Genomic DNA, 24,509 nt, shown 5'->3' on the forward strand with positions numbered 1-24,509 from the left:
GTAATGATTGGTGGTCTTCCTCTTGCCTCGGCCCTTTCCAAGCGTCGAATCTCGAATGGCAATTGTTTCTTCTGTACCACTACGGCGGAATCGGCCAGACATCGTTTTCTTTCTTGCCCGCTCGCCAAGAATATCTGGTCTCTCTTGTCCCAAATCTGGCGCACAGTGGTGGGGCCCTCACTGACTCCTTTTGATTGGGTTTCTGTGCGCCCAAAGTATCCCACGCCGCCACAGTTACATATGAAGATCTTATTTCCCTTTTTCAGATACTGGGGATGTTGGCACATTTGGACCACCCGAAATGCTTTTCTCTTTGATTCGGCCTCTAATGTACCGCGACATATTGCAAGGCTTAAAGGGCTCTTGCATTGGCAGCTAGATCTCATCAGGCACTCTGACTTACTCCCTCGGGAGGATTTGCATTCCTGGCATTTGGCAATTGCCTCTGGGTCCTTGCCATGATTGGTGTAGCTTTTCTAGTATACTAGTTTGGGGATTTCCCACACGTTGGCCTACGGCCCTCGTGTCTCTTGTACTCGTGTAATCATGTAATCTTGTACTTTTTCGTAATTAATACAATTACCTTTTACGAAAAAAAAAAAAGAGAGATTAGTGTGGCTGGTTCCCCGTCGTCAGCGCCTGATCGTCTGGTTCCCCCTCGTCGCTTGCAGCTGCCGTCTGGCCGTCGCCCGCAGGCCCATCGCCTGCCTCTGAAGCCCCGTCGGCTGCGGCTGCCTCTGGCGCCCTGTTGCCCATCTCCCACGCTCCGTCGGCTGCGGCTGAGTCCCCCGCCCCGCTGCCTGTAGGCCCATCGACAGCGTCCCCCGCCCTGCTATCGCCCGCCTGAGCTGCGGGCTCTGCACCTGCGTTTCGCCCGTTCGCCCTGTGTGTTAGGGTTTCTGCTGGCGAGGCCCCTGCCCTGCGCCCTCGACTATCCCACGCTGCCGTCGATTGCCAGACCTGTGTTCCACCCAAAGGCCCCTGCACTGTTAGGGTTGCGCCCTGCCACATGCGTTCTTGGGACAGGCCATGACTCAGGCTGACAGGTAAAGCTCAGGTTTCATTGGTTGTGCTTGTGGCATCCGCCCTTGGACAGCGCCGCTGTACAGGAAAGAAAGAGAGCGAGAGCGAGAGAGAGAGCGCGAGCGAGAAGACAGCAGTATGGCTGGCCTGGATATGGATTTTCTCGACCGGACGGTGGCAGCCCTTGGACCTGATTCCGATGCAGAGGAGCCAGAGGATATGGTGCCATGCACGGAGGAGCTGCCTCCGGGTTCTGAACTGTCGCCTGCTGGCAAACGCTCCAAGCATACTTCTGATGAGCCAATGGGTCCTCAAGAACGTTCCTATGCGCAAGTGGCCTCTGATCCTGTGGATTCGCAGGAAATTGACTGGGAGCATTTGCTAGACTTTGCCAATACTCTGCTTGGCGATTATGTCCAGCATAATAATGAATCTTTTTCTGAAGTGGGAACGGATGATGTGCTGGAAGCCACGGTGGACCCCAAATCAGTCTTGCGATCCTTCTCGGTATTTTATGATCGTGCAGTTATCCTTTTCTTCACTGGCAGGATCCCAGTGCTGTCGCATATTCGCCAGTGGATGCACCATTTATTGCAAGGGGAGTGTGTTGAGGAGATCTTCCTTGGACCTCGCGGCTTTTATGAGGTGCTGTTGAAATCGGAAACGCATCGAGCTGAGCTCCTGTCCAAGTTGCCACTATTCTTTGATCGCCGATTGGTCCATGTTGTACCATGGCGCCCAATGGCCGACTTCCAGCGTCTGCTTCAACGAGAATGCCCGGTGTGGGTGGAAGTGGAAAATTGTCCGGCGGTCTATTGGCCAATGTTGAAGGATGCGATGGCGGTTGTGGGAACAGTGCTGGTTCCCCCAAGCCTCAGGGCAATGAACCGCAACCGTTTATGCATGTTATGGGACACGGCCAGGAAAAGGCCCGCGTGGCTTCGCCTCAATTGTTCAGGCATGCATCCTCTGCATTTTCGCTTGAAATGGGGCAACTTTGCGGGGCACTGCTTTTCATGTGGTAAATTGGGGCATTTCATGGCTGAATGCCCTGAAAGGCAACCGTCTTTGGAGGATGCGCAGGTTGTGCTGCCCAAGGATGACATGGTGCTTGATGCCCCGCCCCAGGAAGCCCTTCAGTCACCTCATGTCATGGATAAAGGCAAACAACCGGTCCTGGGTTTGGATTCCCGTCGCACGGACTGGATTGAGGCACGTCCCAAAAAAGGTAAAAAGTTGGATGCAGGCCTGGCAGATCCTGGGCCTACTGCTTCCCAGGATTCCGTGCGCACGTATACGCGCAGAAAAGAAATGGTCACTTCACAGCAGGCTGCACGTACTACAGCCCCGTCTGCCCCCCGTAATCAGGCTCCAAGGAAAGTCTATACCGAGGGCCCCAAAGGCCCTCCTGCTAAGTTGGCGTTTGATACCAAAGGTAATGTGATTACACCCTGGGATCGGCGTTATCCCCGCCCCACTCCCAAGGCAGTGGATTTACCTTCTACCTCTAAAGCAGGTCGCCAGAATTCGTTTGCAGTATTGGCTGATTTTCTGGATGAGGGCGTCCTGGATGCTCTCGCGGAAAAGGTGAAATCGAGGCAACAGGTGCCTCGTTCCTGACTTCCTTTTTTGAAGATATATGAAGATAGCCACGTGGAATGTGCGAGGCATTTGCATGCCATGTGGACCGTCTTGCATGAGAACCAGTGGGATGTATTGTGTGCAGTTGAGCACAAAAGTCACGGTGAAGCAGGAAAAGTTGTGGATTGTCATGGATTCCGTCTGTTTTATGCAAGCACCCATGCTACGCACTATTCGGGCGTGCTGATGATTGTCCATGAGAAATATCAGCCTGTCCTTATTAAAAATGATGTGCAGGGCCGCTTTCTGGTTATCGAAGTCTTATTTGAAGGAGAGATTTTATGGTTATTGGGCCTCTATGCTCCGAATGATCCCGCATCCCGACGGGATCTTTGGTCCACTTTGCAGGCCTCCATGTCACTTGGCCGAAGGGGGTTTTTGATGGGAGATTTCAATATGTGTGTTCACTCTTCTCAGTCCACCTCAGGGCATTCGGTCATGGATATGCCAGAAAGCCGGGTGTGGAACTCCTTTGCTTTGCACGTACTTAAGCAAGATCTTTGGTCGTGGCTTCACCCTTCTGTTTCAGGTTTCACTTTTCATTCTGCACAATATGCGACCACCTGGTCGCGACTGGACAGAATGTATATCATGCAGGGGGTTGATTTTCTTCCCGAGATGCTGGAGATGAAGGTCTTGCAGCAATATGCGTTGTCAGATCATTTCCCCCTCCAGCTTGAGATGCGGGCACAACCCATTGCACCTTTTAGGCAGTTGCTGAATAAGCTCCCTTTACGCTTCAATTCCTCTTATTTGAAGCATCCAATTTTTCAGGGTTATATGCAGCAATTGATTGAGAGGTTCTTATTGGACTTCGCCTCTGAGGGCTTGCCTTCATTTGCACGGTTGCTCTCTAATGTACAGCGGGTTGCTCGGCAGTATGGGATCCATCATGCCTCGCTTTGTCGCCGTCGTCGATCTGCAGCAGAGGAGTTACTGGCTTTGGTCCGTTCCTTGCTCCTGGATTCCCCAGATGATGATTTTCTGCTGTCATTGGAGAGGCGTTTGGCCCATCTTCTTCAAGTATTTCAGTTGAAATCTTATCAGCAGGCCAAGCTGCATAACTTGACTGACACATTGCAAGATAGTGCCTGCCAGTATCATAAGTTCTTTCGCGCCTTGCATGCGTCTCCGGCTCGCGACAATATGACCAGACTCCAGGATTCGGAGGGTCGCATGGTCACTGATCCGCAGACCATTGTCAATATGTGCAGAAATTATTTTATGGAACTTCTTGGTTCTTCTCCCTTGCCTTCTAGCCAGGTTACGCATGCCCGCTCGGTCTTCTATCATCTGGTCCGCCAGCAGGTTCCATTGGATATGCAAGCCACTTTGGAGGCGGATATTTGCGAGGAGGAGGTTATGGATGTTTTGTTGCACCCGCCGACGGATAAAAGTCCTGGCTGGGATGGTCTCACTAATGAATTCTTTCAGAGCTCGGCCAAGCAGTTGGTGAAGCCATTGGTGGTCATGTTTCAGCAGGTTTGGGAAACGGGGGTCATGCCCTCCTCATGGAAAGAAGGCCTTATCAAACTGATTCCAAAGGTCCCTTCGCCGTCAAAGCTGCAACACTGGAGACCAATCTCTTTGATGGGCTCCATGTATAAAATCTACTCCAAAGTCCTGGCGAATCGGCTTCACAAGCACCTTCCCGCTATTGTGCATCCTCTCCAATATGGTTTCATTAAGGGCCGCAACATTTTGCATAATATCTTAAATGTGCAAATGGCTATTGACTATGCGCGACACTCCGGTCAGGAAGTGGTATTGATTCAATTGGACTTGGAAAAGGCGTTTGATTATGTGGACTGGTCTTTCATTGCAGATCTCATGTCTGCTATGGGCTTTGGTACCCGGATGTCCCGATTGATCTACACCATTAGTGTTGCGGCTTCATCCAGAGTTATGCTCAATGGTGGGGTTACAGAGCCCTTTGTCCTTGCACGCTCAGTCAGACAGGGTTGTCCTTTGAGTCCTCTCTTCTTTGCCCTGGCGACTCACCCGGTCCTTTCAATGCTATCCTCCATGGCAGATTCTACTCAACTGGCAGGGTTGTCTCTTCCTTTGGGCCAGCACTTCATTAGTCAATCTTTGGCTGATGACACCTTTATGATTTTGCAGGCGGACAGGGACAACATTCGCAAGGCATTAGATGTTTGGACGCTTTTTGGTCAGGCCTCTAGGCTTCGCATCAATGCCTTTAAGTCAGCCATTCTTAGTTGCACGGAGTCTGATTTACAGTCATTAGGCTGGCAAGGCCAGGTGGTTTCCCGTGGCTCTATTGTCAAGCATCTTGGATTCCCATTGGGGGTGGATGTACGGCCAAAGGACCTGCTGGAGTGGATTTCACAAAAACTGGCGGCGAGGTTTATGTATTGGAAGTCGCAAGCGTGGCCCTTCCATGTCCGCCTCAAAGTGGCTCAGTCAATTATGCTCCCAATGCTATCGTATTTCCTGCCATTGTTGCCATGGACGCCTACTACTTTGAGGGCTCTCACTCATCCCATCCGTTTCATGCTATGGAAGAAGGATTCACTGCAGGCAGACATTTCATGGATTTCATGGTCACATACATGTACCCCTAAGCGCATGGGTGGTGGAGCTCTTTTGGATGCAGAAAATCATATGCTAGCTCTCCGTTGGTCCCTTTTTCGTGCCATGTGTGTGGATCATCACCCGTGGACCATCATAGCCCGTTATTTTCTTGAGGACAGCGGGCTCCGCCATGGTAACACCCGGCTTCGGGCCTCCTGGTGGCATGTCCTTAATGCTGACTCCCGTTTTTCCAGTCCCTCTTCCGCTTTGTTACTGCACTTGGTTGGCTCTTGGAAAGTGGTGCTCCAAAAGGCCCGTTGGCACCCGGTAGGGGACCGCTTGCAGACTAACTCCTTTCAGCTGGAATTGTTGGCAGTATCGAGACTACTTTCATGGGAAGATAAACATCAGCTCAAACTGAGATTTAACCGCATGGCCCGTTTAGGTGTGACGTCGGTTGCGGATGCTACCCTTGCCACGCACAATGTCCTCGTATCGTTTCAGACTGCTAGGCGACTTTTCAAGATCCCGCGCGGATACCGTGATTTATGGGGAAAGCTTTCGTCGGAGCTTCAGGGTAGGCAACCCTTTCCTGCCCTGGCTGTGGATCGCCCTTGGCAGGACTGGGACCTTGCAGGCCGGTTGAGTCTGGAAAAGGCCTCTACTAATCAGGTGTATCATCTTCTCATTCAGGATCACCAATGGCTGGGTGACAAAGCTAATACTGTTTGGGGACTGCGGAAATCGCTGACATGGTGGCAGACAACGCTGATGGAGGGCTGGCTGAATAAGGCACCTTTCAAATGCAAGGTCTTTCTTTGGCGGGTAATGATTGGTGGTCTTCCTCTTGCCTCGGCCCTTGCCAAGCGTCGCATCTCGAATGGCAATTGCTTCTTCTGTACCACAACGGCGGAATCGGCCCGACATCGTTTTCTTTCTTGCCCGCTCGCCAAGAATATTTGGTCACTCTTGTCGCACATTTGGCGCACTGTGGTGGGGTCCTCACTAACTCCTTTTGACTGGGTTTCTGTGCGCCCGAAGTATCCCACACCGCCACAGTTGCATATGAAGATCTTATTCCACTTTTTCAGATACTGGGGATGCTGGCACATTTGGACCACGCGCAATGCTTTTCTCTTTGATTCGGCCTCTAATGTACCGCGCCATTTTGCCAGGCTTAAAGGCCTCTTGCATTGGTAGCTAGATCTCATCTGACACTCCGACTTGCTCCCGCGGGAGGATTTGCTTCCTTGGCATATGGCAATTGCCTCTGGGTCGTTGCCATGATTGGTGTAACTTTTTTAGTGCATTACTACGGGGATTTTCCACACGTTGGCCTAGGGCCCTCGTGCCTCTTGTAATCAGAAAGAGAGAGAGAGAGAGAGCGAGAGAACTTCTTCACCTGATGGCTTAGTGTCATCAACTATCTTGTAATCAAGTAATCTTGTATTTTTTCGTAATTAATACAATTACCTTTTACGAAAAAAGAAAAAAGAAAAAAAAAAGAGAGATTAGTGTGAGAGAGAGAGAGATTAGTGTGTGCACATTAGGCGAGGGACATGAGTGAACATTTGGTGGTAGGAGTGTGATACAAGCAAAAAGAGAAAACGTGGAAAAATGTAAATTTCTGGTCAATAGGCCTGGAACGGCCGTTCCAAACAGGGAATGGCAGGGGGAACGGTAGGGAACGGTAGGGGGAACGGCAGGGAACGGCCTTGGGAATGGCAGGGAGCGTTCCCTGGCCGTTTCACCTTCTCCAAGGGTTTGGAACGTGTTAAACCGTTCCTACAGGCTGGAACGGCCGTTCCCTGTTTCTATGCCAGGAAGAAAATTGTCAAGCAGACGAGGGCACCACCATATATTTTGATGTTTTGCATCTGTATGGTTTCCAACCTTTCTCTATCACAATTCTCAATTTGATTCCTTGTACTTAAGATCGTAAGCAATAAAAATTATGTGTGATTAGTAGTTAATTTGCATATCATCTTGCCTCTCTTGTGAAGAATTGGACACCATTGGTCCTTATACACCAGTAAGGCCTCACTTAAATCAACATGGAAAGCAATAATGTAAATAATTCATTTGAAAAATTCAAGGGCAAGGATTTCGTACATGGTCTACCCTAATCGCTTTTTTACTCATGCATAAATAGTTATGGGATGTAATCACAGAAGATGAAGGCAGATCAAGCATATCAAACTAGAAAGAGAAAGATCAATGAGCCCGCTCTCTCATTGGATTACAGTTACTACCAAGTTTAGTCCATCATATCGATGTTTGAGGGATTGCTAGGAAAACATAAGTTGACTTCTACCATAGGAATAAACCAATGTCTACTAAATGTAAGAAGCTTGGATATATAACTCAACAATGTTGGCACAACAACAAGCATGCAAATCTCATGAAGGAGCATGAAGAGGAATCTCCATCAACTTTGGATCCAGAAGGATTTCTTTTGGCCTTGTATTTTCAAAAGCAATGCAATGAGAGGTCTACTACATAGAACTCTTTGTTGTGCCCAATGAGCTGCACAACCTACCCTTTCGATTGGGTTTTGAGAATCCAAGGGTAGTTTGCTAGGATCCAATGTCAAATGATGTTCATCCAACCTTGATCAACAGCATGGTAGTTAGGAAGTAGTCATCAGTGATACAGCTGGAAAGGGGCTATTAAATCGAGTGGAAAGGAGGTGGAGTGAATCTAGTCTGTCATTCCTTCAGTTATTTTCTGCCTCTACAACAGCAAATAAGCTGCATTATGCATGGAATGAGTTTGCAAGAAAGTATGAACTTGACAAGCTACATTTTGGAGAGTCAATCTCAAGAGACATGCATTTGGTTCCAAAAAGATAGAGAAGGGGGTAAAAATCTAGGTTACAAGATTGTGTCCACAGAAAATTCTGCTAAGAGATGCTATGCTCAGAAAAGTTACTTGCAGAGGTGCATATTTTTGGAGGCTTAGTGGCTTCCACATGAACATAAACTATGACATATTTCACAGTTGTTCAGGTAACAGTAGGGGTACCGTCTGGCATCAATTATGCTCAAAGCTATTGGATTCTGCAAACTAGAACACTGTTTAGGATGAAAGTAGGGGTATCATCAGTTATACCTTAAAAACTAGTGAAATGTTGCCAGCTAGTACATGGCCAAATCCTATGGTCCACTGGACAAGGTTTCTTGATTTGCCTAGCATAAGAGAAACTGATATTTTGTGGTTTTTAATGCACAAGCATTTGAATTGACTCCTCAGAAAACCCTCTTGTACTTCTGCACACCAAGTAACTGAACTAGCCAGTACAAAGTCTGACATTACTTCTCAAAGAATATTGTTTGAGATGATAACGCTTTTAGAATACGTTATAGATTACAACACCATAGGAATCAAAATATAACATTCAGGTTCAGGATAATAAGCAAACCTGAAAATTTACACGAAGTACTCTCTTCAGTGAATTTCATGATAGAGTTGCCGGAATAAGGAAACCCAATAATAGCATCCTAATGGGATCAAATATGAAAACTGCAATCTGATGAGGAAGAACAGTGTGTCTGCACGGCGAAAAATGTGGTTTAGCCTTCTATATTACACTCTTCTCTGGCAATACAAAGGCAGCGTTGTACCATGATGCCATATGCAGATAAGAAAGAAGAAAGTTTTCTGAACAGAAGCAAGAAATGCACTTTGGCCCATGTTACATACAGCTACCATATCATAAAACTACAGAGTCACATTCCGTCCTACTCAATAGTAGATGATGTTTTCCATGTGGATGGAAATCAGATACTTAAATTTCTTACTCTAGCCCACCGAGACTTTGGACAAGACTTTACAGGCATAAAGTCAATGGCTTCAATCATGTACCTGATTTTCCTAATCCCTGGCTCCTACCATATTATACCATTTCTACTTCCTAATTTTGCTTCTTTACAATCTTGGAACTGCCACACTTTTGTTTGCTGCTGTTGGCCCAACTACAGCCTCAAGAAAGATGGAGATACTGTGGAAAATGCTGGCATCATGGACAAAGCATGTTAAATCGTCATTTATGCCCATTATTCACTCAGAACAAAACCATTCCATCCCCATGAAGTGGCACTGGTACAGTTAGGTCAAACCTGCCAATATACCAGCCATGCATATACCATCCAACTCCATGAAAACCAGTAAAACTACAAGTACTAGTACTAGCTGGATCAATCACAATCTAGTGAACTGTGAAAGCAAGAAGCCATTTCCGATGGCAACTGCCTAGATGACTGCCAAGCAATTGTAGAAGTACAGCCTCGAGGATGCAACCACTGTGGCATTGGTTATTAAGTCCATCTAGAAAATTTAATATGCCAAATAAATTTTTCCTTTTGTCTTTTTGGCACATGAACGAATTTTACCTTTTGTCTTTTTGGCACGAATGGAGTTCTGGATGCATTAAGCTGCTGAAGTAGTTTAGCAAAGGAGCAAGAATATAACATGGTCTCAAAGTCTATTAAAGATAATCCTTTTTCTCCTCAGGAGATTTAGAGTTGTCCTGTGTGGTTCAAGCTGGCCATGAAACCATTAATATCTCGTTTCAGATTTGGTCAATAACCTGCTTAGATAATAAATTTGTTACAAGCCATGGATTGCAACTCTATTCACGCTTTTCTCAATGATTGTGTCCTCTTTAAGAACAAGCTTGAGGACATGGACAAGTGGCCACTGCAGTGCTAAGCAATACAGCATATCCAAAGAGACACAATACAGGTCAAGTTGCTCTGGTACTTTCCACTCATACCACGCATTGGATACACATTTCAGTGTAAAGGTATCACTTGATTGATATCATGGTACTCCACGAATCATTCCATAAATGCTGTGCTGTACATGCCGATATGATATTACCTATGATATCTCATGTGGCATCCATGGGATGCCTATGTGAGGTAAAGGGGATCCATTGATATCTTACACAAAGTATCCCACAGCCTTCTCATTATGCACAACAAGTAATGCATCCTTTGTTCCAAACAAGCATTTTCTTCCAAGTATAAATACTGCTCTCTAGTCAGGCAACTGAAAAGCCAAGTCATAACAATACAGGCACTACCTCAATAAAGCACTAGAGCATCTCACACAATGGAGACCCACACCAAGAGTTGATCTCCATAGTTCAACATGTAAGACTCCATGCAAAAACATTGGACCACCAGAAACAAGTGAGAACTTGGCTGTTAGATTGTCTCAGTAGCACCAGCCTTGCAGTCCAAATCATATAACCAAAAAAGGGATGACTTTGATAGGATTCTGACAATTAAGCAATATTCACTCATCCTGGTCCCCAATTTCGATAGCACATTAGGCAACAAACCATACATTTACGATGGTTGTCATGGCTATATAAAGGATCACGGAGCTCCTTAAACTAAAATTTTCTTGTATGCCCAACCACTCTAGCTGACCTGACTCCAATCAAAGTGCTCAGGCACACATCTAAAACTTCCTATCACTTTCAGCTAGGGTTGTCTCCGTACATAGTACGGACTGATCCATATGGTATAGTATGGTACGTATTCATACAATTTAGTACCAAAAAAAGGCACTTTTTGGCCACTCTCCTCCAAGCCTAATCCTTTCTTTTTTCTTTCTCCTTTCAGTTTTTTTTTCCTTCTTTCTTACTTCTCTCTCCCCCAAGCCTCTCTCTCTCTTTTTTTTGTGAAGATAATTGAATTAAGTAGTAAATATTTACATCAGACCATTAGGTCAGCATTGAAAATAACAGACATAAAGGAAAGTCTACACAAACTCTAACACAGAAATGTCACACAGAAAGAACAGCTGGTGTGAAGCGAGCAATATCCAGCTAGGGAGCAGCAATGTCAGGAAGAACCAGATCAACAGACACCATAGAGGAGATCTGCCACAACACTAAACCACGAATACGGGCCACGTGGCTATGAATGCCCGATACTGAATCAAAAATGAAGGCATTCTGAGTACGCCAAATATGCCACAAGGCTGTCCATCTAAGAAAATGGAAAAGGCAGGAATATTGAAAGGTACTTTCTTCAACATTCTATCTCTTGATGATTTGTCTTTAGGGTTATTATTGCTCACTTGTGTTTTGGTTTGCCTTTGGGAATCACAAACATCCAATCACGCCAGGGAGACAATGGCTGCAACACAGGCAAAGGATAGCACCTCAAAAGTTTGTCCTATATGGCCGACTAAATATCATGATATCCTCTAGGCACCCGAAAGTGCTGAGGAATGCACAGAAAAGAATAAAGACGGCTCTCTTTTTTTTTTTCGTAAAAGGTAATTGTATTAATTACGAAAAAAATACAAGATTACTTGATTAAGACGGCTCTCTCTCTCTCTCTCTCTCTCTCTCTCTCTCTCTCTCTCTCTCTCTCTCTCTCGCCCCATGGCACGAGGATGGCACACTACCAGACCCACTTCCTCTAGGTATCTGAGGATGGTTTCATCACCCGACCCAATTACATGGACACACAGCTGCCTCATGGACTACGCACAGCTATTGGTCAGATCCGCACCTCATCCCACCACCTGAGGATTGAGACAGGCAGATGGGAGGGTATACAGACAGAAGAACGCATATGCCCACTATGCGACAGAGAGCCAGAGACAGAGGAACACTACATCTGCCGATGCACTGTATATTACGACATACAAGGTAGATACCACTGTCTGTTTCGAGAGGGTTTTGGACCCCTGAGACGGATCATGCAGTATGAGGATCAGAGATGCTTGGGATTTTTCCTCTTGGAGCTCCAGAGGCGCAGAGCAACAATTCTACGGAGTAGGAGGCCCCCACAGCTCGGCTCACATAGACAGAGAGCAGTCACTGACTTTTTCATGGATACACAACAGAGTATGGCAGATACCACTACTACTGCCACACAGCCTACAGGAGTACATCATCTTTGGACCTCATCTTCTGTAGGTGTCCCTTTGGATAGAGCAGTGGCACTTAGCCGGTCTAGGCGCCCACGTCCACCCGGACGAAGGCCTAGACATCGACACCACAGACAAATTAAAGCTATCATTGAGCGCCACAGGAGACAGATGCCAAGACGCCTTAGCTATGCAGAGATACACCTCCCTAGAGAACAAACATATCATTGATGGAGAGTTTTCCTTTCTCTACTCTCACTTTCAGATCACTGACATGTTTCCCTTTTATGGGACACTATTTCATTTCCTTTTCAGTCTTATAGGCATGTTTTTCATCTTTTTTCTCGTTCTAGATGAGAAACACACCATCATTGTATGTACTGCTTTGGTCTCATAGGCCACATTGGCCTTTTAGAGACGTTAATATACTCTCTCTCTCTCTCTCTCTCTCTCTCTCTCGTGCTAATATCGTACCGTACCTTATAAAATCTTAAGTTACCATTTAGTACCATATTTTATTGTACCTTTCATACTTGACAACTATGCTTTCAGCAAAACAGATCATTGATTCTTCCTGCTCTCAAGAGCCAAAATCTAGCAGTGGAATGCAGGTCCCTATAAATAAATCATGAATGTAAACTGTAAATCATAAAATAATGCCCTATTTGACACAGGAGTAAAAAACTGAATCCTGTATTTTCTTGCATTGTCAACCTCACAGATATTGAAGGCAACTTTCAGCATATGCTCTTCTGACAACTCTACAAAATTCTTACTCTCAAAAGTAGTGACACAACTGTCCTGACTTTCCCCACTTTATCCATTAAGTGGTCTGAATTAATCTCAAGTATTTCCAAAGGTTACGACCTTGTGCACTCCCCTCTTCATATAGCTTCAAATGGTAAGAAACCGAGTATAACATTAGCGAAGGGGAAGATCAAATGTGCAAGTTTAAGCCCAGAAGATAGGCCCCTGGACATTAACTAAGAAATATGAATGTTATGGAAAGTAGATGCACCCGAAGGAGCATTATTGCTTGGTATGTCTGGATATCAAGAGCAGCAAGGCTAAAGATCAGCAGCACACTTCTACTATTTGAAGATCCCACACACACACACACACACACACACACACACACACACACACACACACACACGTATATATATAAAGACCATTCACTCTCTCAGGAGCAGATGAAAGAAATGATAAATTTAGATCACATGAACAGGAGGTACTAGGAGATTTGGCAGCTCCTTTTCACTTGGGAATTCCCATATGATTTGGCACTATAGAACACCCGACTGGTTATTCTTTTTGTCCTTGTATTGGACATCTTCCTTAAGTAAACAGCCAGGGACTTGTCGACCCTTATGTTTTTTTCCCTTTCATATATCAAGATTTGGAGACTTTGAATTTATCTTGGTGACGAGAATCAGTGAAGTGTTTCTTGATTTTCTCTTCTTGGGAATAAAAGAACTATAAGTTGTAGGTTGTAGAACTACAATCAAGATACCGGCTCACCAACATAAAAAAAGATTTATGAGTAAATAATATTTAATAAATCCACAAGTTGGACAGCTTCAGTGTTCATGTCAAGAACCTTCTCAAAGACCAGTATTTACAGTGCCCCCCTGCATATGTTTTCATGTCCAATTTGTGCTTATGATCACAAACTGCTAAAGCCAGTATTTTTTGGCTATCACATAACATGCCACTCTAGCTCTGCACACACAAACTCAGATTCTACCAAATAGTGGAATCATAGCATTTCCTTCTTCATGTCATCTAGATGCTGCTGGCACTACCAAGTTCCAAAGTTATTTCTGTATTATATTCTCTTATGAAATTGTTCCAATAATCTCCTGCTTAAATAGAATAAGAGCTAATTCAGAAGTAGGTTTATTTTCACAAGCTACATACAATCATGTATGTCTCTAGTCTCCGAACCATCCTACTAGTGAAACTACTGCAGTCCTCTTAGACAAACGTGTATGCTAACCTGCTTTACAAAAGTCCCATTGCAACCTTACTAGATTTCAGATAGTCGATGTACCTAAATATCATTGCGTTCTGTGAAAGTACAATATGATAAAGTGGTGTTACAAAAAATTAAGAAGCAACTTTGGGCATAATTTCAAACACTTTCACATTGAAGAAGGCATTTTAAGTAAGACTCCAAACAGTTTGTAATATAGACACAAGCACTAGTTTATAGCAGTAGCTAGAGATCACCTCCTTTGCAGAGCCTGACTCAGAGAAAGATAGCCATTCTGACCGGTTCAGCTCTAAATTTGGTAGCACATCATCTTGCAATTTGGGTAAAATCGTTGCCATCGCTTCATACATGGGTTTTCCCAAGTAGTTAATGCATCCGAGAGTCATTGTCCTGGAAAGATTTTTAAACTTTATGATGCAAAGCAAAAAAGCTCGTACTAGCTTGGACACAGATTTCTTACTGCAATTGGTGTCACTCTCTTAAAGCAACTTTCGATAACAAGAGCAATATGCAAATGAAATTTATGAAATGGCATCAACTGAGTAGCAAATATGTAAAGACTCTACTTAAGAGAAAATCCTCAACCCATATTTCTCCCAGCAGATTAAAAAACCATGCTCATTAAATCTCTTTCCAAACTATGAGTTACACTCCCTTCAGTCCGTGTTTGTTTGAGTGGCTTTTGAATTGTGTCAAACATATCGATAGATGCATATCAGTCCCTAGTAATGAGCTTTTGAATCATGTTAATCATCTATTAGATGTATATCAGTCCCTAGTAATGAGCTTTTGAAGAATAGCTGTCCCCTTATAGGCTAATTTGAAGATGGCTTACATGCAAGTATTAACCAGATGACTGGGAAACATTGCAATTGCCACAGTTTTGCATTGTTCTTGACAAGACCTCCTGAGCTTGCATGATAATGCTGCTCTCCCCTCTTGATCACTGCTACCTCCTCTTCCTTCCATTTGTAACCAGCCTTCCTTCCATGGATGGGTGGTAAATCCCTGATTACAACTTAATTACAGTAGCAAACAATTAATGCAAATCTGACAATACAAATTTACCTACTGATCTTGGATAATGCACACCCGATTGGCCCCAAAATTGGCAACCCTTTCGGTATTTCTTTAGCTTTATTGAAGAAGAAGTTGATTTACAATGGGATTCTCCTGATCCCCTTCACAATCCAAACTCCCTTTGCTGTCCAAAGTGACCAGCAAGCCTTCAAACACTTAATTGGCCTTCACCCACTTCATAGACGATAGAAATGCCCCAAATTCAATGGCTGGCTAGTCTTCCACCTGAATTTACCTGAAATTTACCTTCAACCCTATTGAATCCAAGTCTTAGAGCTTCCAATTTTTGGCATGCTTCTGAAGGCTGCTGTTAAACCCTCAGTTCTGCTGCAAATTAGAGTTTACAGCAGAGAAATCTATAATTTCTCAGCCTCCATGGGTCCAAATGCTGAGATCTTCGGAGCAAGGCTGTGAAATGACTGGGAGATAAGAGAGAGCTGTAGAGAGAAAATTCAGAGTTTTGTCGTGAAGAATGACTAAAAATCAGTCAAATGCAACTGCTGCCCTACCACAACAGCTCGTAGATGCAAAGAATTGAAGAAAATTAGTCATTTACTACTGCTGCCCTGTCTCAACAGCCTGTAGATGCTCTCACCTGCTGTTGATTGGTCTTCTCTTGCCCCTGGCTGCCTCAGAAGGTCCTCTAGAATCTCCTCCCTCTCTCTTGCAGGTTGAATACACTAAAAATGCCTCTCTCCAGTCTCTAAAGACGTTTTTCAATCTTGCATGGGCATTTTTGACAAGTAGCGGCCTTCCCAAATGGTTTTTTCAGCATTATTCATAATTAAATATTAATTTTCAATCTTTAAATACTGAAAATTAATCTAATAATTATTTCGGTGCCTTGGAAAATAATCTGATTGGCCAATAATTAAATTGGCTAGGCATCTTCCACTCCCGAGTGTCTCTGCGCCATCTTTGACAATCAAATTGGCGTTAGGTACCATTAAACGCCAGTTCTCTAGTGTCAGCAACTAACACTTATGGCCAAAATGAATGACCTAGGCCAATAATTGACACCAGATACCACCAAGTACCAGTTCAACATAACTTATAGCAACTTTTGCCTTTGATATCCCGTGATTTCCTTGGGTCCCAGGCTCGTAAATTTACTTGAACCCCAGTTGCACCTCACGTGTGCAACATTTACTTAATCATGTGATTAAAAATTAATCCACATGTTAAGTGAGGTTTCAAAAATACATGTCCTCATGACACCATCCCTTCGTCTTTTGTGGATCCTCTTGGAGCCTCAACTCTCTCCCTCCCAAAGCTGCAACTCCCTATGCCACCCTGGCTTTCTTCTACCAATCTTCTCTCTTGCTCGTCTCTTCTTCTTGCCCTTTATTCCCACCTCTTTTCTTAACCCTTGACTCTCCCCTTTGTCACATTTGCCACTTTCCTTCTCTCCATTCAAATCTCCTCTTCGAGGTTTGAATATTCTCCTACTAGAAGATGCAAAATTAATTGGATTAGGAGCGGATGCTAGTGGCTGTTTCCGATTTCCTTGTGCATGTATACTGCTTGTACCCATACTTCTTCTGAGTAGCACCCTTTCCTTCCTTATTACCACATTTCCCTGCCCATAAAGAGTACATCACTCATTTTCAAGGTGGATGTATTGCATTTTGTAGGTTGGTGGGAGATCCGATCTTGCTAAGCAACTCAGTGCCTACAAAGATTCTTTTCTTGCAGCTTAAAATGTGCACAGAGGGACTTGGACAGTCTCCCTCTTGAGCAGAACTTTGAGATTTACTACAACCAAATCTTTGCATTGGGGATTTCCATATTTAGGAAGCCACTCAGCTGAGCAGGATCTTCTTTTAGAGGAAGAATATGACTGCCCTAGAGCCCTCTACCATTTGCATATAACCAAATGCTTTCTGAGCAAATACACAGTTGAAAACCTTGATGAATGAATTTGTGACTGTTTTTAAGAATGCCCAAACATGGATGGCGTGATTTCTACAATAAAAATACACTATTTGTTCTTTTCATTGCAAAATGGTTGTAGTCAGCTGACATGCTGCATGGGACGTGGAGGTATAACTCTCTTTGTAATTAGACTTTTGTTTTCACAGAATAGAAAACTCTAGTAGTAAATCCCTACAAATAACATATCTTGAAGCAAAGTACAAGATTAGCCATGCAATTGACTTCCATAGAAACAAAAAAGGAACATCTAGTACAAGGCCAAAATGAACAACCCACCATGAGGTCTATAGTGTGAGATCACGTGACTCAAAATGAAAGGAAGTGCCACAATCCCACATCTTGAGAAAAGCATCCCTCCTTGTCCTCATATTCTCTGGAGTCTGAATCACCCTATAGCCTCTTCCCTCTCCTTTCAAGGGTGTAATCTTTGTCAATCTCCTAGAGAGAGTCTCTGCAGTGGATATATCCAATAAATCTATAGCATGATTACATGTGCTGGTCCAAACAAATCAATTAATGATACTAGCTATCAGCTCCCATCTATGACAATGTCCCTTAGTCCATTTTGTCTATGAGAAGTGCCTTGAAGTCTTCTCTGGCTGTTCACATCTGGCACAGCCAAGACTTCACCATGGGTTTTAACTTTTTTATGACTTTCATTGTCTATGTGGAAAAGGAGCACACAAGTCAAATATATTTTATTGGAGCACTCTGTCTTGAAATTGTTGCACTCTGCTAACATGGAATGTGAGGGTATTAGTCTCCTCGTTCAACCTTCGTTATGAGTTTTTGTGAACTTTCATCCTTCATAGAGAACTCCATTCTCTTAAGGAAAAAAAAGAGCAGAAGTCAAAGCTCTTAACATCACTGAAGGATACACTTGGCATGCTGATTCAACAAAGTGCTGCAGTCAATAAATGTTCAATAGGCCTATGTCCTTATTCTGATCAGTCCAAAACAGTTGTAATGCGCTAGTTGTTATGGGAACAGACAATTCATAGACATGATGATCTACATTCCATTCTATGCACTGAAATTTATGTCAAAGTTAAGGAGTAAAGAATGGCAGTATGACAAAAGAAAATTGAAAATCACTTGTAGATTATGCTCAAGTAGTCATTATCATCACACTCTAATGAAGAAATGAATAGTTCTGGGAGTTTAGGGTTATTTGAATTGGTTCTTACTGCAAAGCAGCTGGATTTTCTGAATCCATATTTTTTGACACTGGAAGACCTAGCTTTCTTTCAGCATCTCCTTGCCGAAACCATTCAATGAGTAATAAAGCTGCCCATCGTTTGGAGAGGAAAAAAGGCTTCATGACATTACTAATGTCAGCACATTTGATAAGCATTTTGATAAGAAGGATGGCATCCTCAGAGCTGCTAGGAAGTGACCTTGATGTAGCTGCATCTAATTGTTCTGCACTAGCATTTTGATCAAATCCTCTGGCTCCATCCGTAAAGTTCTTTTTATAATGTGATCTGTTTGGAAAATATGAAGGAGAGCACTCAAATGGCCTTGTATCACCATTCCTAACCTTAAGCATCTCCATAATTGCCAAGTGTTGATCCATGTCTGTTGCTAGTATAGCTGTTATAATCAGTTTTCTTATATGCCTCTGTTCTGGTTCTGAAAGAAGACCCAGAATATTTGTTGATTCATATGCCTGCTTTCAGGATAGATTAGAGGATAAGAGAACTATCCCATCATGTCAGGCATTTTTCTGAGATGCCAGAGTCTTCAGTTTGAATCAATATCTTTAAAATAAAACTAAACAAGGTTCATAGATTTTTCACCTAATGCACATTAAAGAGGAGCAACTTGCAGTAGGAAATATCAACCCTTTTTCAAAAAGAGAAAAAGATGGTTATACTACCTAATAGAAACACTATACATTAAAGAGTGAACGTGAGCCAATGCACTGGGCATACAATGGAATTTTCAAGAGTATCCTTCCGTGTCCCCACCCCCACCCCTCCCCCAAAAAAAGGAAAGAGGAAAACAAGGATGTAGCTACTAGTTAAAAGGGCCGAGGTGCTATAATGATCCAAGATATCAAGACCCAAAGAAAGGACAATTGTTCCCAGGCTGATACTCTAAGAGGTGCTAGCCCATGGAAAAAGTTTTGTTTTACATAGGGAGGGTTTGCTTGCACATGACACTAGCTGCTTGAAAGAACTATACAGATGTCTTCATTGGCAGCATTGCAAAGAGAGGAAAGACAGCCAGGATGCAGGTGGATGGCCGACGGGATACATGCAGCCAAAGCAGAAATAGATGTGATGGAGGAGGCCAGATCAGAGGATAAGTACCATGTAAGGGCTTCTTTCTGGACACAAGCAAGGGACGGTGAACAAATGATTCTTTGATAATACAAGCCCCACACACTCTACACAGGGTGTTAGGAGACTTGAGAGAGCAGATTGATCCCTTGCCCAAGGGCCACAAGAGGTTGGTTAGGTGGCCATAGAGTACTATATTGCCTTGTTGGATTCAATAACAAGGCCTCCAAGCTTTGAGAGGGATAGAGAGATTGTATAGCACAGCACCCAAAGAGTGGTCATAGTGAGCATGAGGAGACACTTGATGGCCCCATTCTCAAAAGAGGAGATTGTGGAGGCTTTGTTGGGCACTAGCATTAGGGAAATGCCCAGAGGATGGTGGATTGGGCAGGGCTTTCTTTTTGAGCTACTGGGATGCACTCATAGTTGCTAGGTACAAAATGCAAAATATCATACGATATGATAAAATATGGTACAAATTGTTACCTTAAGATTTTATAAGGTACGGTACGATATTTGTACAGAAACAAAAATTTAACTTGCCTATTTTGGACTACAAATGATTAAAAAAACATGTTTACAGCCAAAATAGCAATGCCACTACGGTTTATAAGATAATGTGTGAGGGTAGCAAGCCAAAACTTCATGTGCAACATGCACAACGTGCTACAAGCACCAAGGCTAGCCGTGGGTATCTATCTTGGGGTAGCTCCCAAGGCCTCAACCACCATGGGTGATGCTCCCAACTCAGCTCTGATAATCTCATGTGGGGTCAAGCACGTTGCTCGTATCATACATGAGATCATCATGACTAGTGGTCTTTCCATATGCTCCCACCCGTCATAGTATTCCTTCTCTGGTCCATCTTGGTCTCCCAAAGGCTATCTCCTTGTGTGGAAGAGACTGGGACCCCAAATAACTGCCCCATATAGGAGTGTGGGTGTAACCAAGGAGTCAAAAAGCCACAGTTTAGTGTGTGGTCCTTGAAACTATATGTGAGCACATTGCCTCTCCAATGCACCTAAGCCTGCATATGCGACCCCCAAATAAACATACTACCTAACCATCTCCACTAGCTCTCCATCGAAAGTAAACTGGTGCTCAGCTTTTGTCACCGAAGTAGTTGAAGTGTTAAATACCATAACTTTAGTTTTCACAAGGTCCACCTTAAGGTCTCTATCTCTACAAAAAGTTGATAATGCATCCAAGTTTTTATTTAGTTCCTCAGGTGAGTCAGATATAAGTACAATATCATCTGCATAAAGCAGTAATGATATCAGCACTCTAGCTAGGCTCGCTTTGGACCCACCGGTTCTGTCCACATATTCTAAAATTTCATCTATGTACAGCCCAAATAGCGTCGGTGAAAGTGGGCAGCCTTGTTTCATCCCAATGGTGCTACTGACTGTATTTGATATGCCCTCAGGTGTCCATACTCTACCTATCAATGTCTCATACAAGGCATAGATACTCCACTATATCTCTACGAGCACATCAAAGACTTGCATTCTTTTCATGAGTCTGGCATGTGGCACTATATCAAAGGCCTTTTGAAAGTCCACAAAACAGCAATAGATCTTTTCCTTGAATGCCTTGCCTTCTTCGATGATTGTCCTCAATGTAAAGATACGGTCTAGAGTTGTATATCCCCTCCTGAAGCCAATCTAGCCTTTTGATCTTAGGCCATGCTTCTCGGCCCATTTTGCTTGTTCCACAATAGAGCCATATATAGTGGCCAATGTGTCCAATCATGATAGTTCGATAGTTACTAAGTGCCCGGTCTCCACTCTTAAAGAGCGGCACAATAGTATGGTCTGACCAACTGGTTGAAAATCCCTCACAGACTACCTTTTAAAGATGTGAGCCAGCATTGGTGCCAAGATATCACAAGCATGCGTGAAGTGTTATGCTACTAAATCATCATGATCTTGGGCTTTCCCATTTTTCACCTTCCATATGGCATTCCTCACTTTTTTTTCTATGAAAAATCTGCAATTTACTGGTCTTGAGGTTGACAGGAGTGGCATAGGCTCTTGGCCAGGGAACACCATAAAGTGTGCAAGCATATTCATGCCAATCATCTGGTCTAGTAATTTGTATAGCTGGCTGGCTCTCATCCATTCTTTTCCATGCTCTCTTGTTGTCCTGTCCCAAGAACATGGAATACATTTTTGTTTCTAGTCTGCTCAGGTATTCCCGCTTCTCTTTGCATACTAATTGTGTGAAGAGTGTCCAAGCATGCTTGTGTGTACATATGCCAAGTGCCACCTCTCACTAAGAATGTGCTCGTGTCTCTCTGCACTCATCATCATACCAACCATTCTGTGGGGCATTACCTCATGGAGGCTTATTTGACGGTGTAGTGTGTGGGAAAGCATAGGCTGCTAAAGTATGTATTATCTCGGCCAGTAGTCCTATAAACTCATCCAGAGAGGGCATCTCATTTTAGAAGAAGGAATGCAGGTTGATCCCAGGAAAGTGGCAGCTATTCAAAAGGCCAATGCACCAGCAAACTAGAAGGAATTGAGCAGATTTGTTGGACAGATCAAGTGGCATAATAGATTTCTGAAATATTTGTCTCATGTCTATGTTCCATTGACCAAGTTGATCAAGAAGGATGTGAAGTATGTATAGACAGAAGAGCAAAAAAAAGCATTCAGATTATTGAAGAAGATGTTACAAGTAGCACCAATAATGCAACCTCCTGATTGGAGTTTACCATTCCATGTGTTTGGAGATGCCTCTGATATTGCAGTGGGAGCTGTGTTAATGCAAGAAAAACAGAAAGGCTGATTTAGACCAGTTTATTATGCAAGCAAGGTCATGACAGGAGTAGAAATAAATTATTCTGTTACTGAAAGGAAGTGGTTGGGAGTTATCTTTGCATTGAAAAAGTTCAGGCATTATTTGTTGGGCAGTTTAATCATAATTCATGTTGATAATCAGGCATTGATCTATTTGGGGAACAAACCATAACCAACATGAAGATTGGCTAGATGGATTCTGCTATTACAGGAATTTGATTATTCCATTATGCATAGACCTGGAAGAGAATACTTGATTGCTGATTATTTAAGCAGATTGGAGTCAGGAGAATGATTTTCAGTAGAAATATGAGGCTCTGTGATGTTCTGATAGGTTCTGATTGGTTCTAATAGCTTCTGTTTTGTTCTGATTTTCTTCTATATGAATCATGGATTGATGATTGATGGAAGTTGAGAATGTTTGAAAGCTCATTGAAGGGTTTTTGATAGTTTGGAATGATTTCAGTATAAGTTATGTGGTTCTGATGCTTCCTGTTGACCTTCAGTGACCCTCTGTTGAGCTTCTATAGAGCCTCTGTTTCTGTTCTTTATGTCTCTGTAAGTGTTCTCTGGAATGTATGTGTGACTTTGGGAGGTTTTCTAGCCTTGGAAAGAGGTGAAGGTAAGTCCAAAAGAGCTGAAGGAAGTGAAAGAAGTAGCTTGGCCTATCCAAGATTTCAAAGCTTTTTATGTCAGGTAGAAAGTTGGGTGATCCAATCAAGTAGTCCACTGTGCTTGACCCTTTCTTCTTACTCCAATAGAGAGAGAGAGAGAGAGAGAGAGAGCCGACAAAGGAGCTCGTCGATGGTGCCCGCTCGTGACCTGCCGCCGGTGCAGATTCCGCGTCATCCGTTGCCTGGTTCCTCGCGCGTGCAGACAGCATAGGCCGTCGCCCGTCCGTCGGTCGTTCTGGCGGTTGGGGTCCCGGCTGTTGTCCTTCCGCCTCGTCAGCTTTCGTTTCGCGCGTCCTGCTCTCCTGACGCCCTGTCCACGGCCACCCTTGACGCCCTGTCCACGGCCGCCCTTGACGCCCTGTCCCTTGACGCCCTGTCCCTGACGCCCTGTCCACGGTCACCTGCCCCTGACGCCCTGTCCACGGCCGCTGCATCCCCCGCCCTGCGTTTGGACGGCCCATCGCTTGCGCCCCATACCTACCTGAGCTGCGACCTCTGCGCCTGCCTCTCGCCCCTTCGCCTTGTCAGTTAGGGTTTCGCTGCTGACGGATCCCTGCCCTGCGCCCCAGCCTGTCCCGTCCTGCCGTTGAGACCGCCGGGCCTTTGTTTCGCCCTTCTGCCCCTGCACGGTGACAGGTAAAGCTCCGCTTTCATTAGCTGTCCTTGCAGAGTACACCCCTGGACATCACCTTTGTACAGACAAGAGGGAGAGAGAGAGAGAGCGGGAGAGAGAGAGGGTTAGTCCTCCTTCGAGATCACATCGTCATACACGATGGCTGGTTTGGATCTGGATTTCATAGACCAAACAGTGGCAGCACTTGGCCCGGATTCTGATGCTGAGGAACCTGAGGATATGGTTCCGTGCAACGAAGAGATGCCCCCTAGTCCCGACATCCAGCCTGCGGGTAAACGTACCAAGCATACTTCGGAAGAGATAGGTGTTCATCAGGATCGTTCCTATGCTCAGGTTGCTTCGGATTCTGTGGACTCTCAGGATGTTGACTGGGAGCATTTGCTGGAATTTGCCAACACTTTTCTTGGCGATTATGTTCAACATAATCAGGAAGTCTTTTCTGACTCTGCACCTGACGATGTTCTGGAAGCCACCGTGGACCCAAAAACTGTCCTACGCTCCTTTTCGGTGTTTTATGATCGCGCTGTGATACTCTTCTTCACTGGTCGAATCCCGCTGCTTTCCCGTATTCGCCAGTGGCTGCACAGTCTACTACAAGGGGAATGTGTTGAAGAGATTTTTGTTGGCTCCCGAGGTTTTTTTGAGGACGGGGATCATGCCTTCCTCATGGAAAGAAGGCCTTATTAAACTGCTTCCAAAAGTTCCTTCGCCATCTAAGTTGACACAGTGGCGCCCAATTTCTTTGATGGGTTCAATGTACAAAATCTTTTCCAAAGTAATGGCGAATCGGCTCCATAAGCATCTCCCGGCCATTGTGCACCCTCTACAGTATGGTTTCATTAAGGGCCGAAATATTCTGCACAATGTATTGAATGCTCAACTGGCAATTGATTATGCAAGGCATTCTAATCAGGAGGTAGTACTGATTCAACTGGACCTGGAAAAGGCTTTTGACTATCTGGATTGGTCTTTCATTGCTGAACTTATGTCTGCTATGGGCTTTGGTGC

General features: G+C 44.3%; 1 protein-coding gene and 1 long non-coding RNA gene across 3 annotated transcripts in view; one reads left to right on the forward strand and one right to left on the reverse strand.

The window, feature by feature from the left end:
* The window catches only part of LOC148025419 (uncharacterized), a 142,683-nt gene extending 131,215 nt beyond the window's left edge, over positions 1-11,468 (forward strand). The window contains exons 3-4 of the long non-coding RNA XR_015693092.1: positions 11,005-11,234; positions 11,341-11,468. This is a non-coding gene — a long non-coding RNA (uncharacterized LOC148025419). The remainder of the gene's footprint in view (positions 1-11,004; positions 11,235-11,340) is intronic.
* The window catches only part of LOC148025418 (uncharacterized), a 217,863-nt gene that overhangs the window by 131,701 nt on the left and 61,653 nt on the right, over positions 1-24,509 (reverse strand). For both annotated transcript variants that reach the window (XM_087692546.1, XM_087692547.1), the window contains 2 exons: positions 18,292-18,773; positions 14,326-14,479 (listed from right to left, as the gene is read on the reverse strand). In XM_087692546.1, coding sequence (XP_087548672.1) covers positions 14,326-14,479; positions 18,292-18,773 — 636 coding nt within the window. The remainder of the gene's footprint in view (positions 1-14,325; positions 14,480-18,291; positions 18,774-24,509) is intronic.

Source organism: Lygodium microphyllum, chromosome 14 (genome assembly GCF_053477565.2).
Source record: "Lygodium microphyllum isolate KBCC chromosome 14, Lygodium_microphyllum_v1.1.10, whole genome shotgun sequence".
In the NCBI taxonomy this organism is placed as follows: Eukaryota; Viridiplantae; Streptophyta; class Polypodiopsida; order Schizaeales; family Lygodiaceae; genus Lygodium; species Lygodium microphyllum.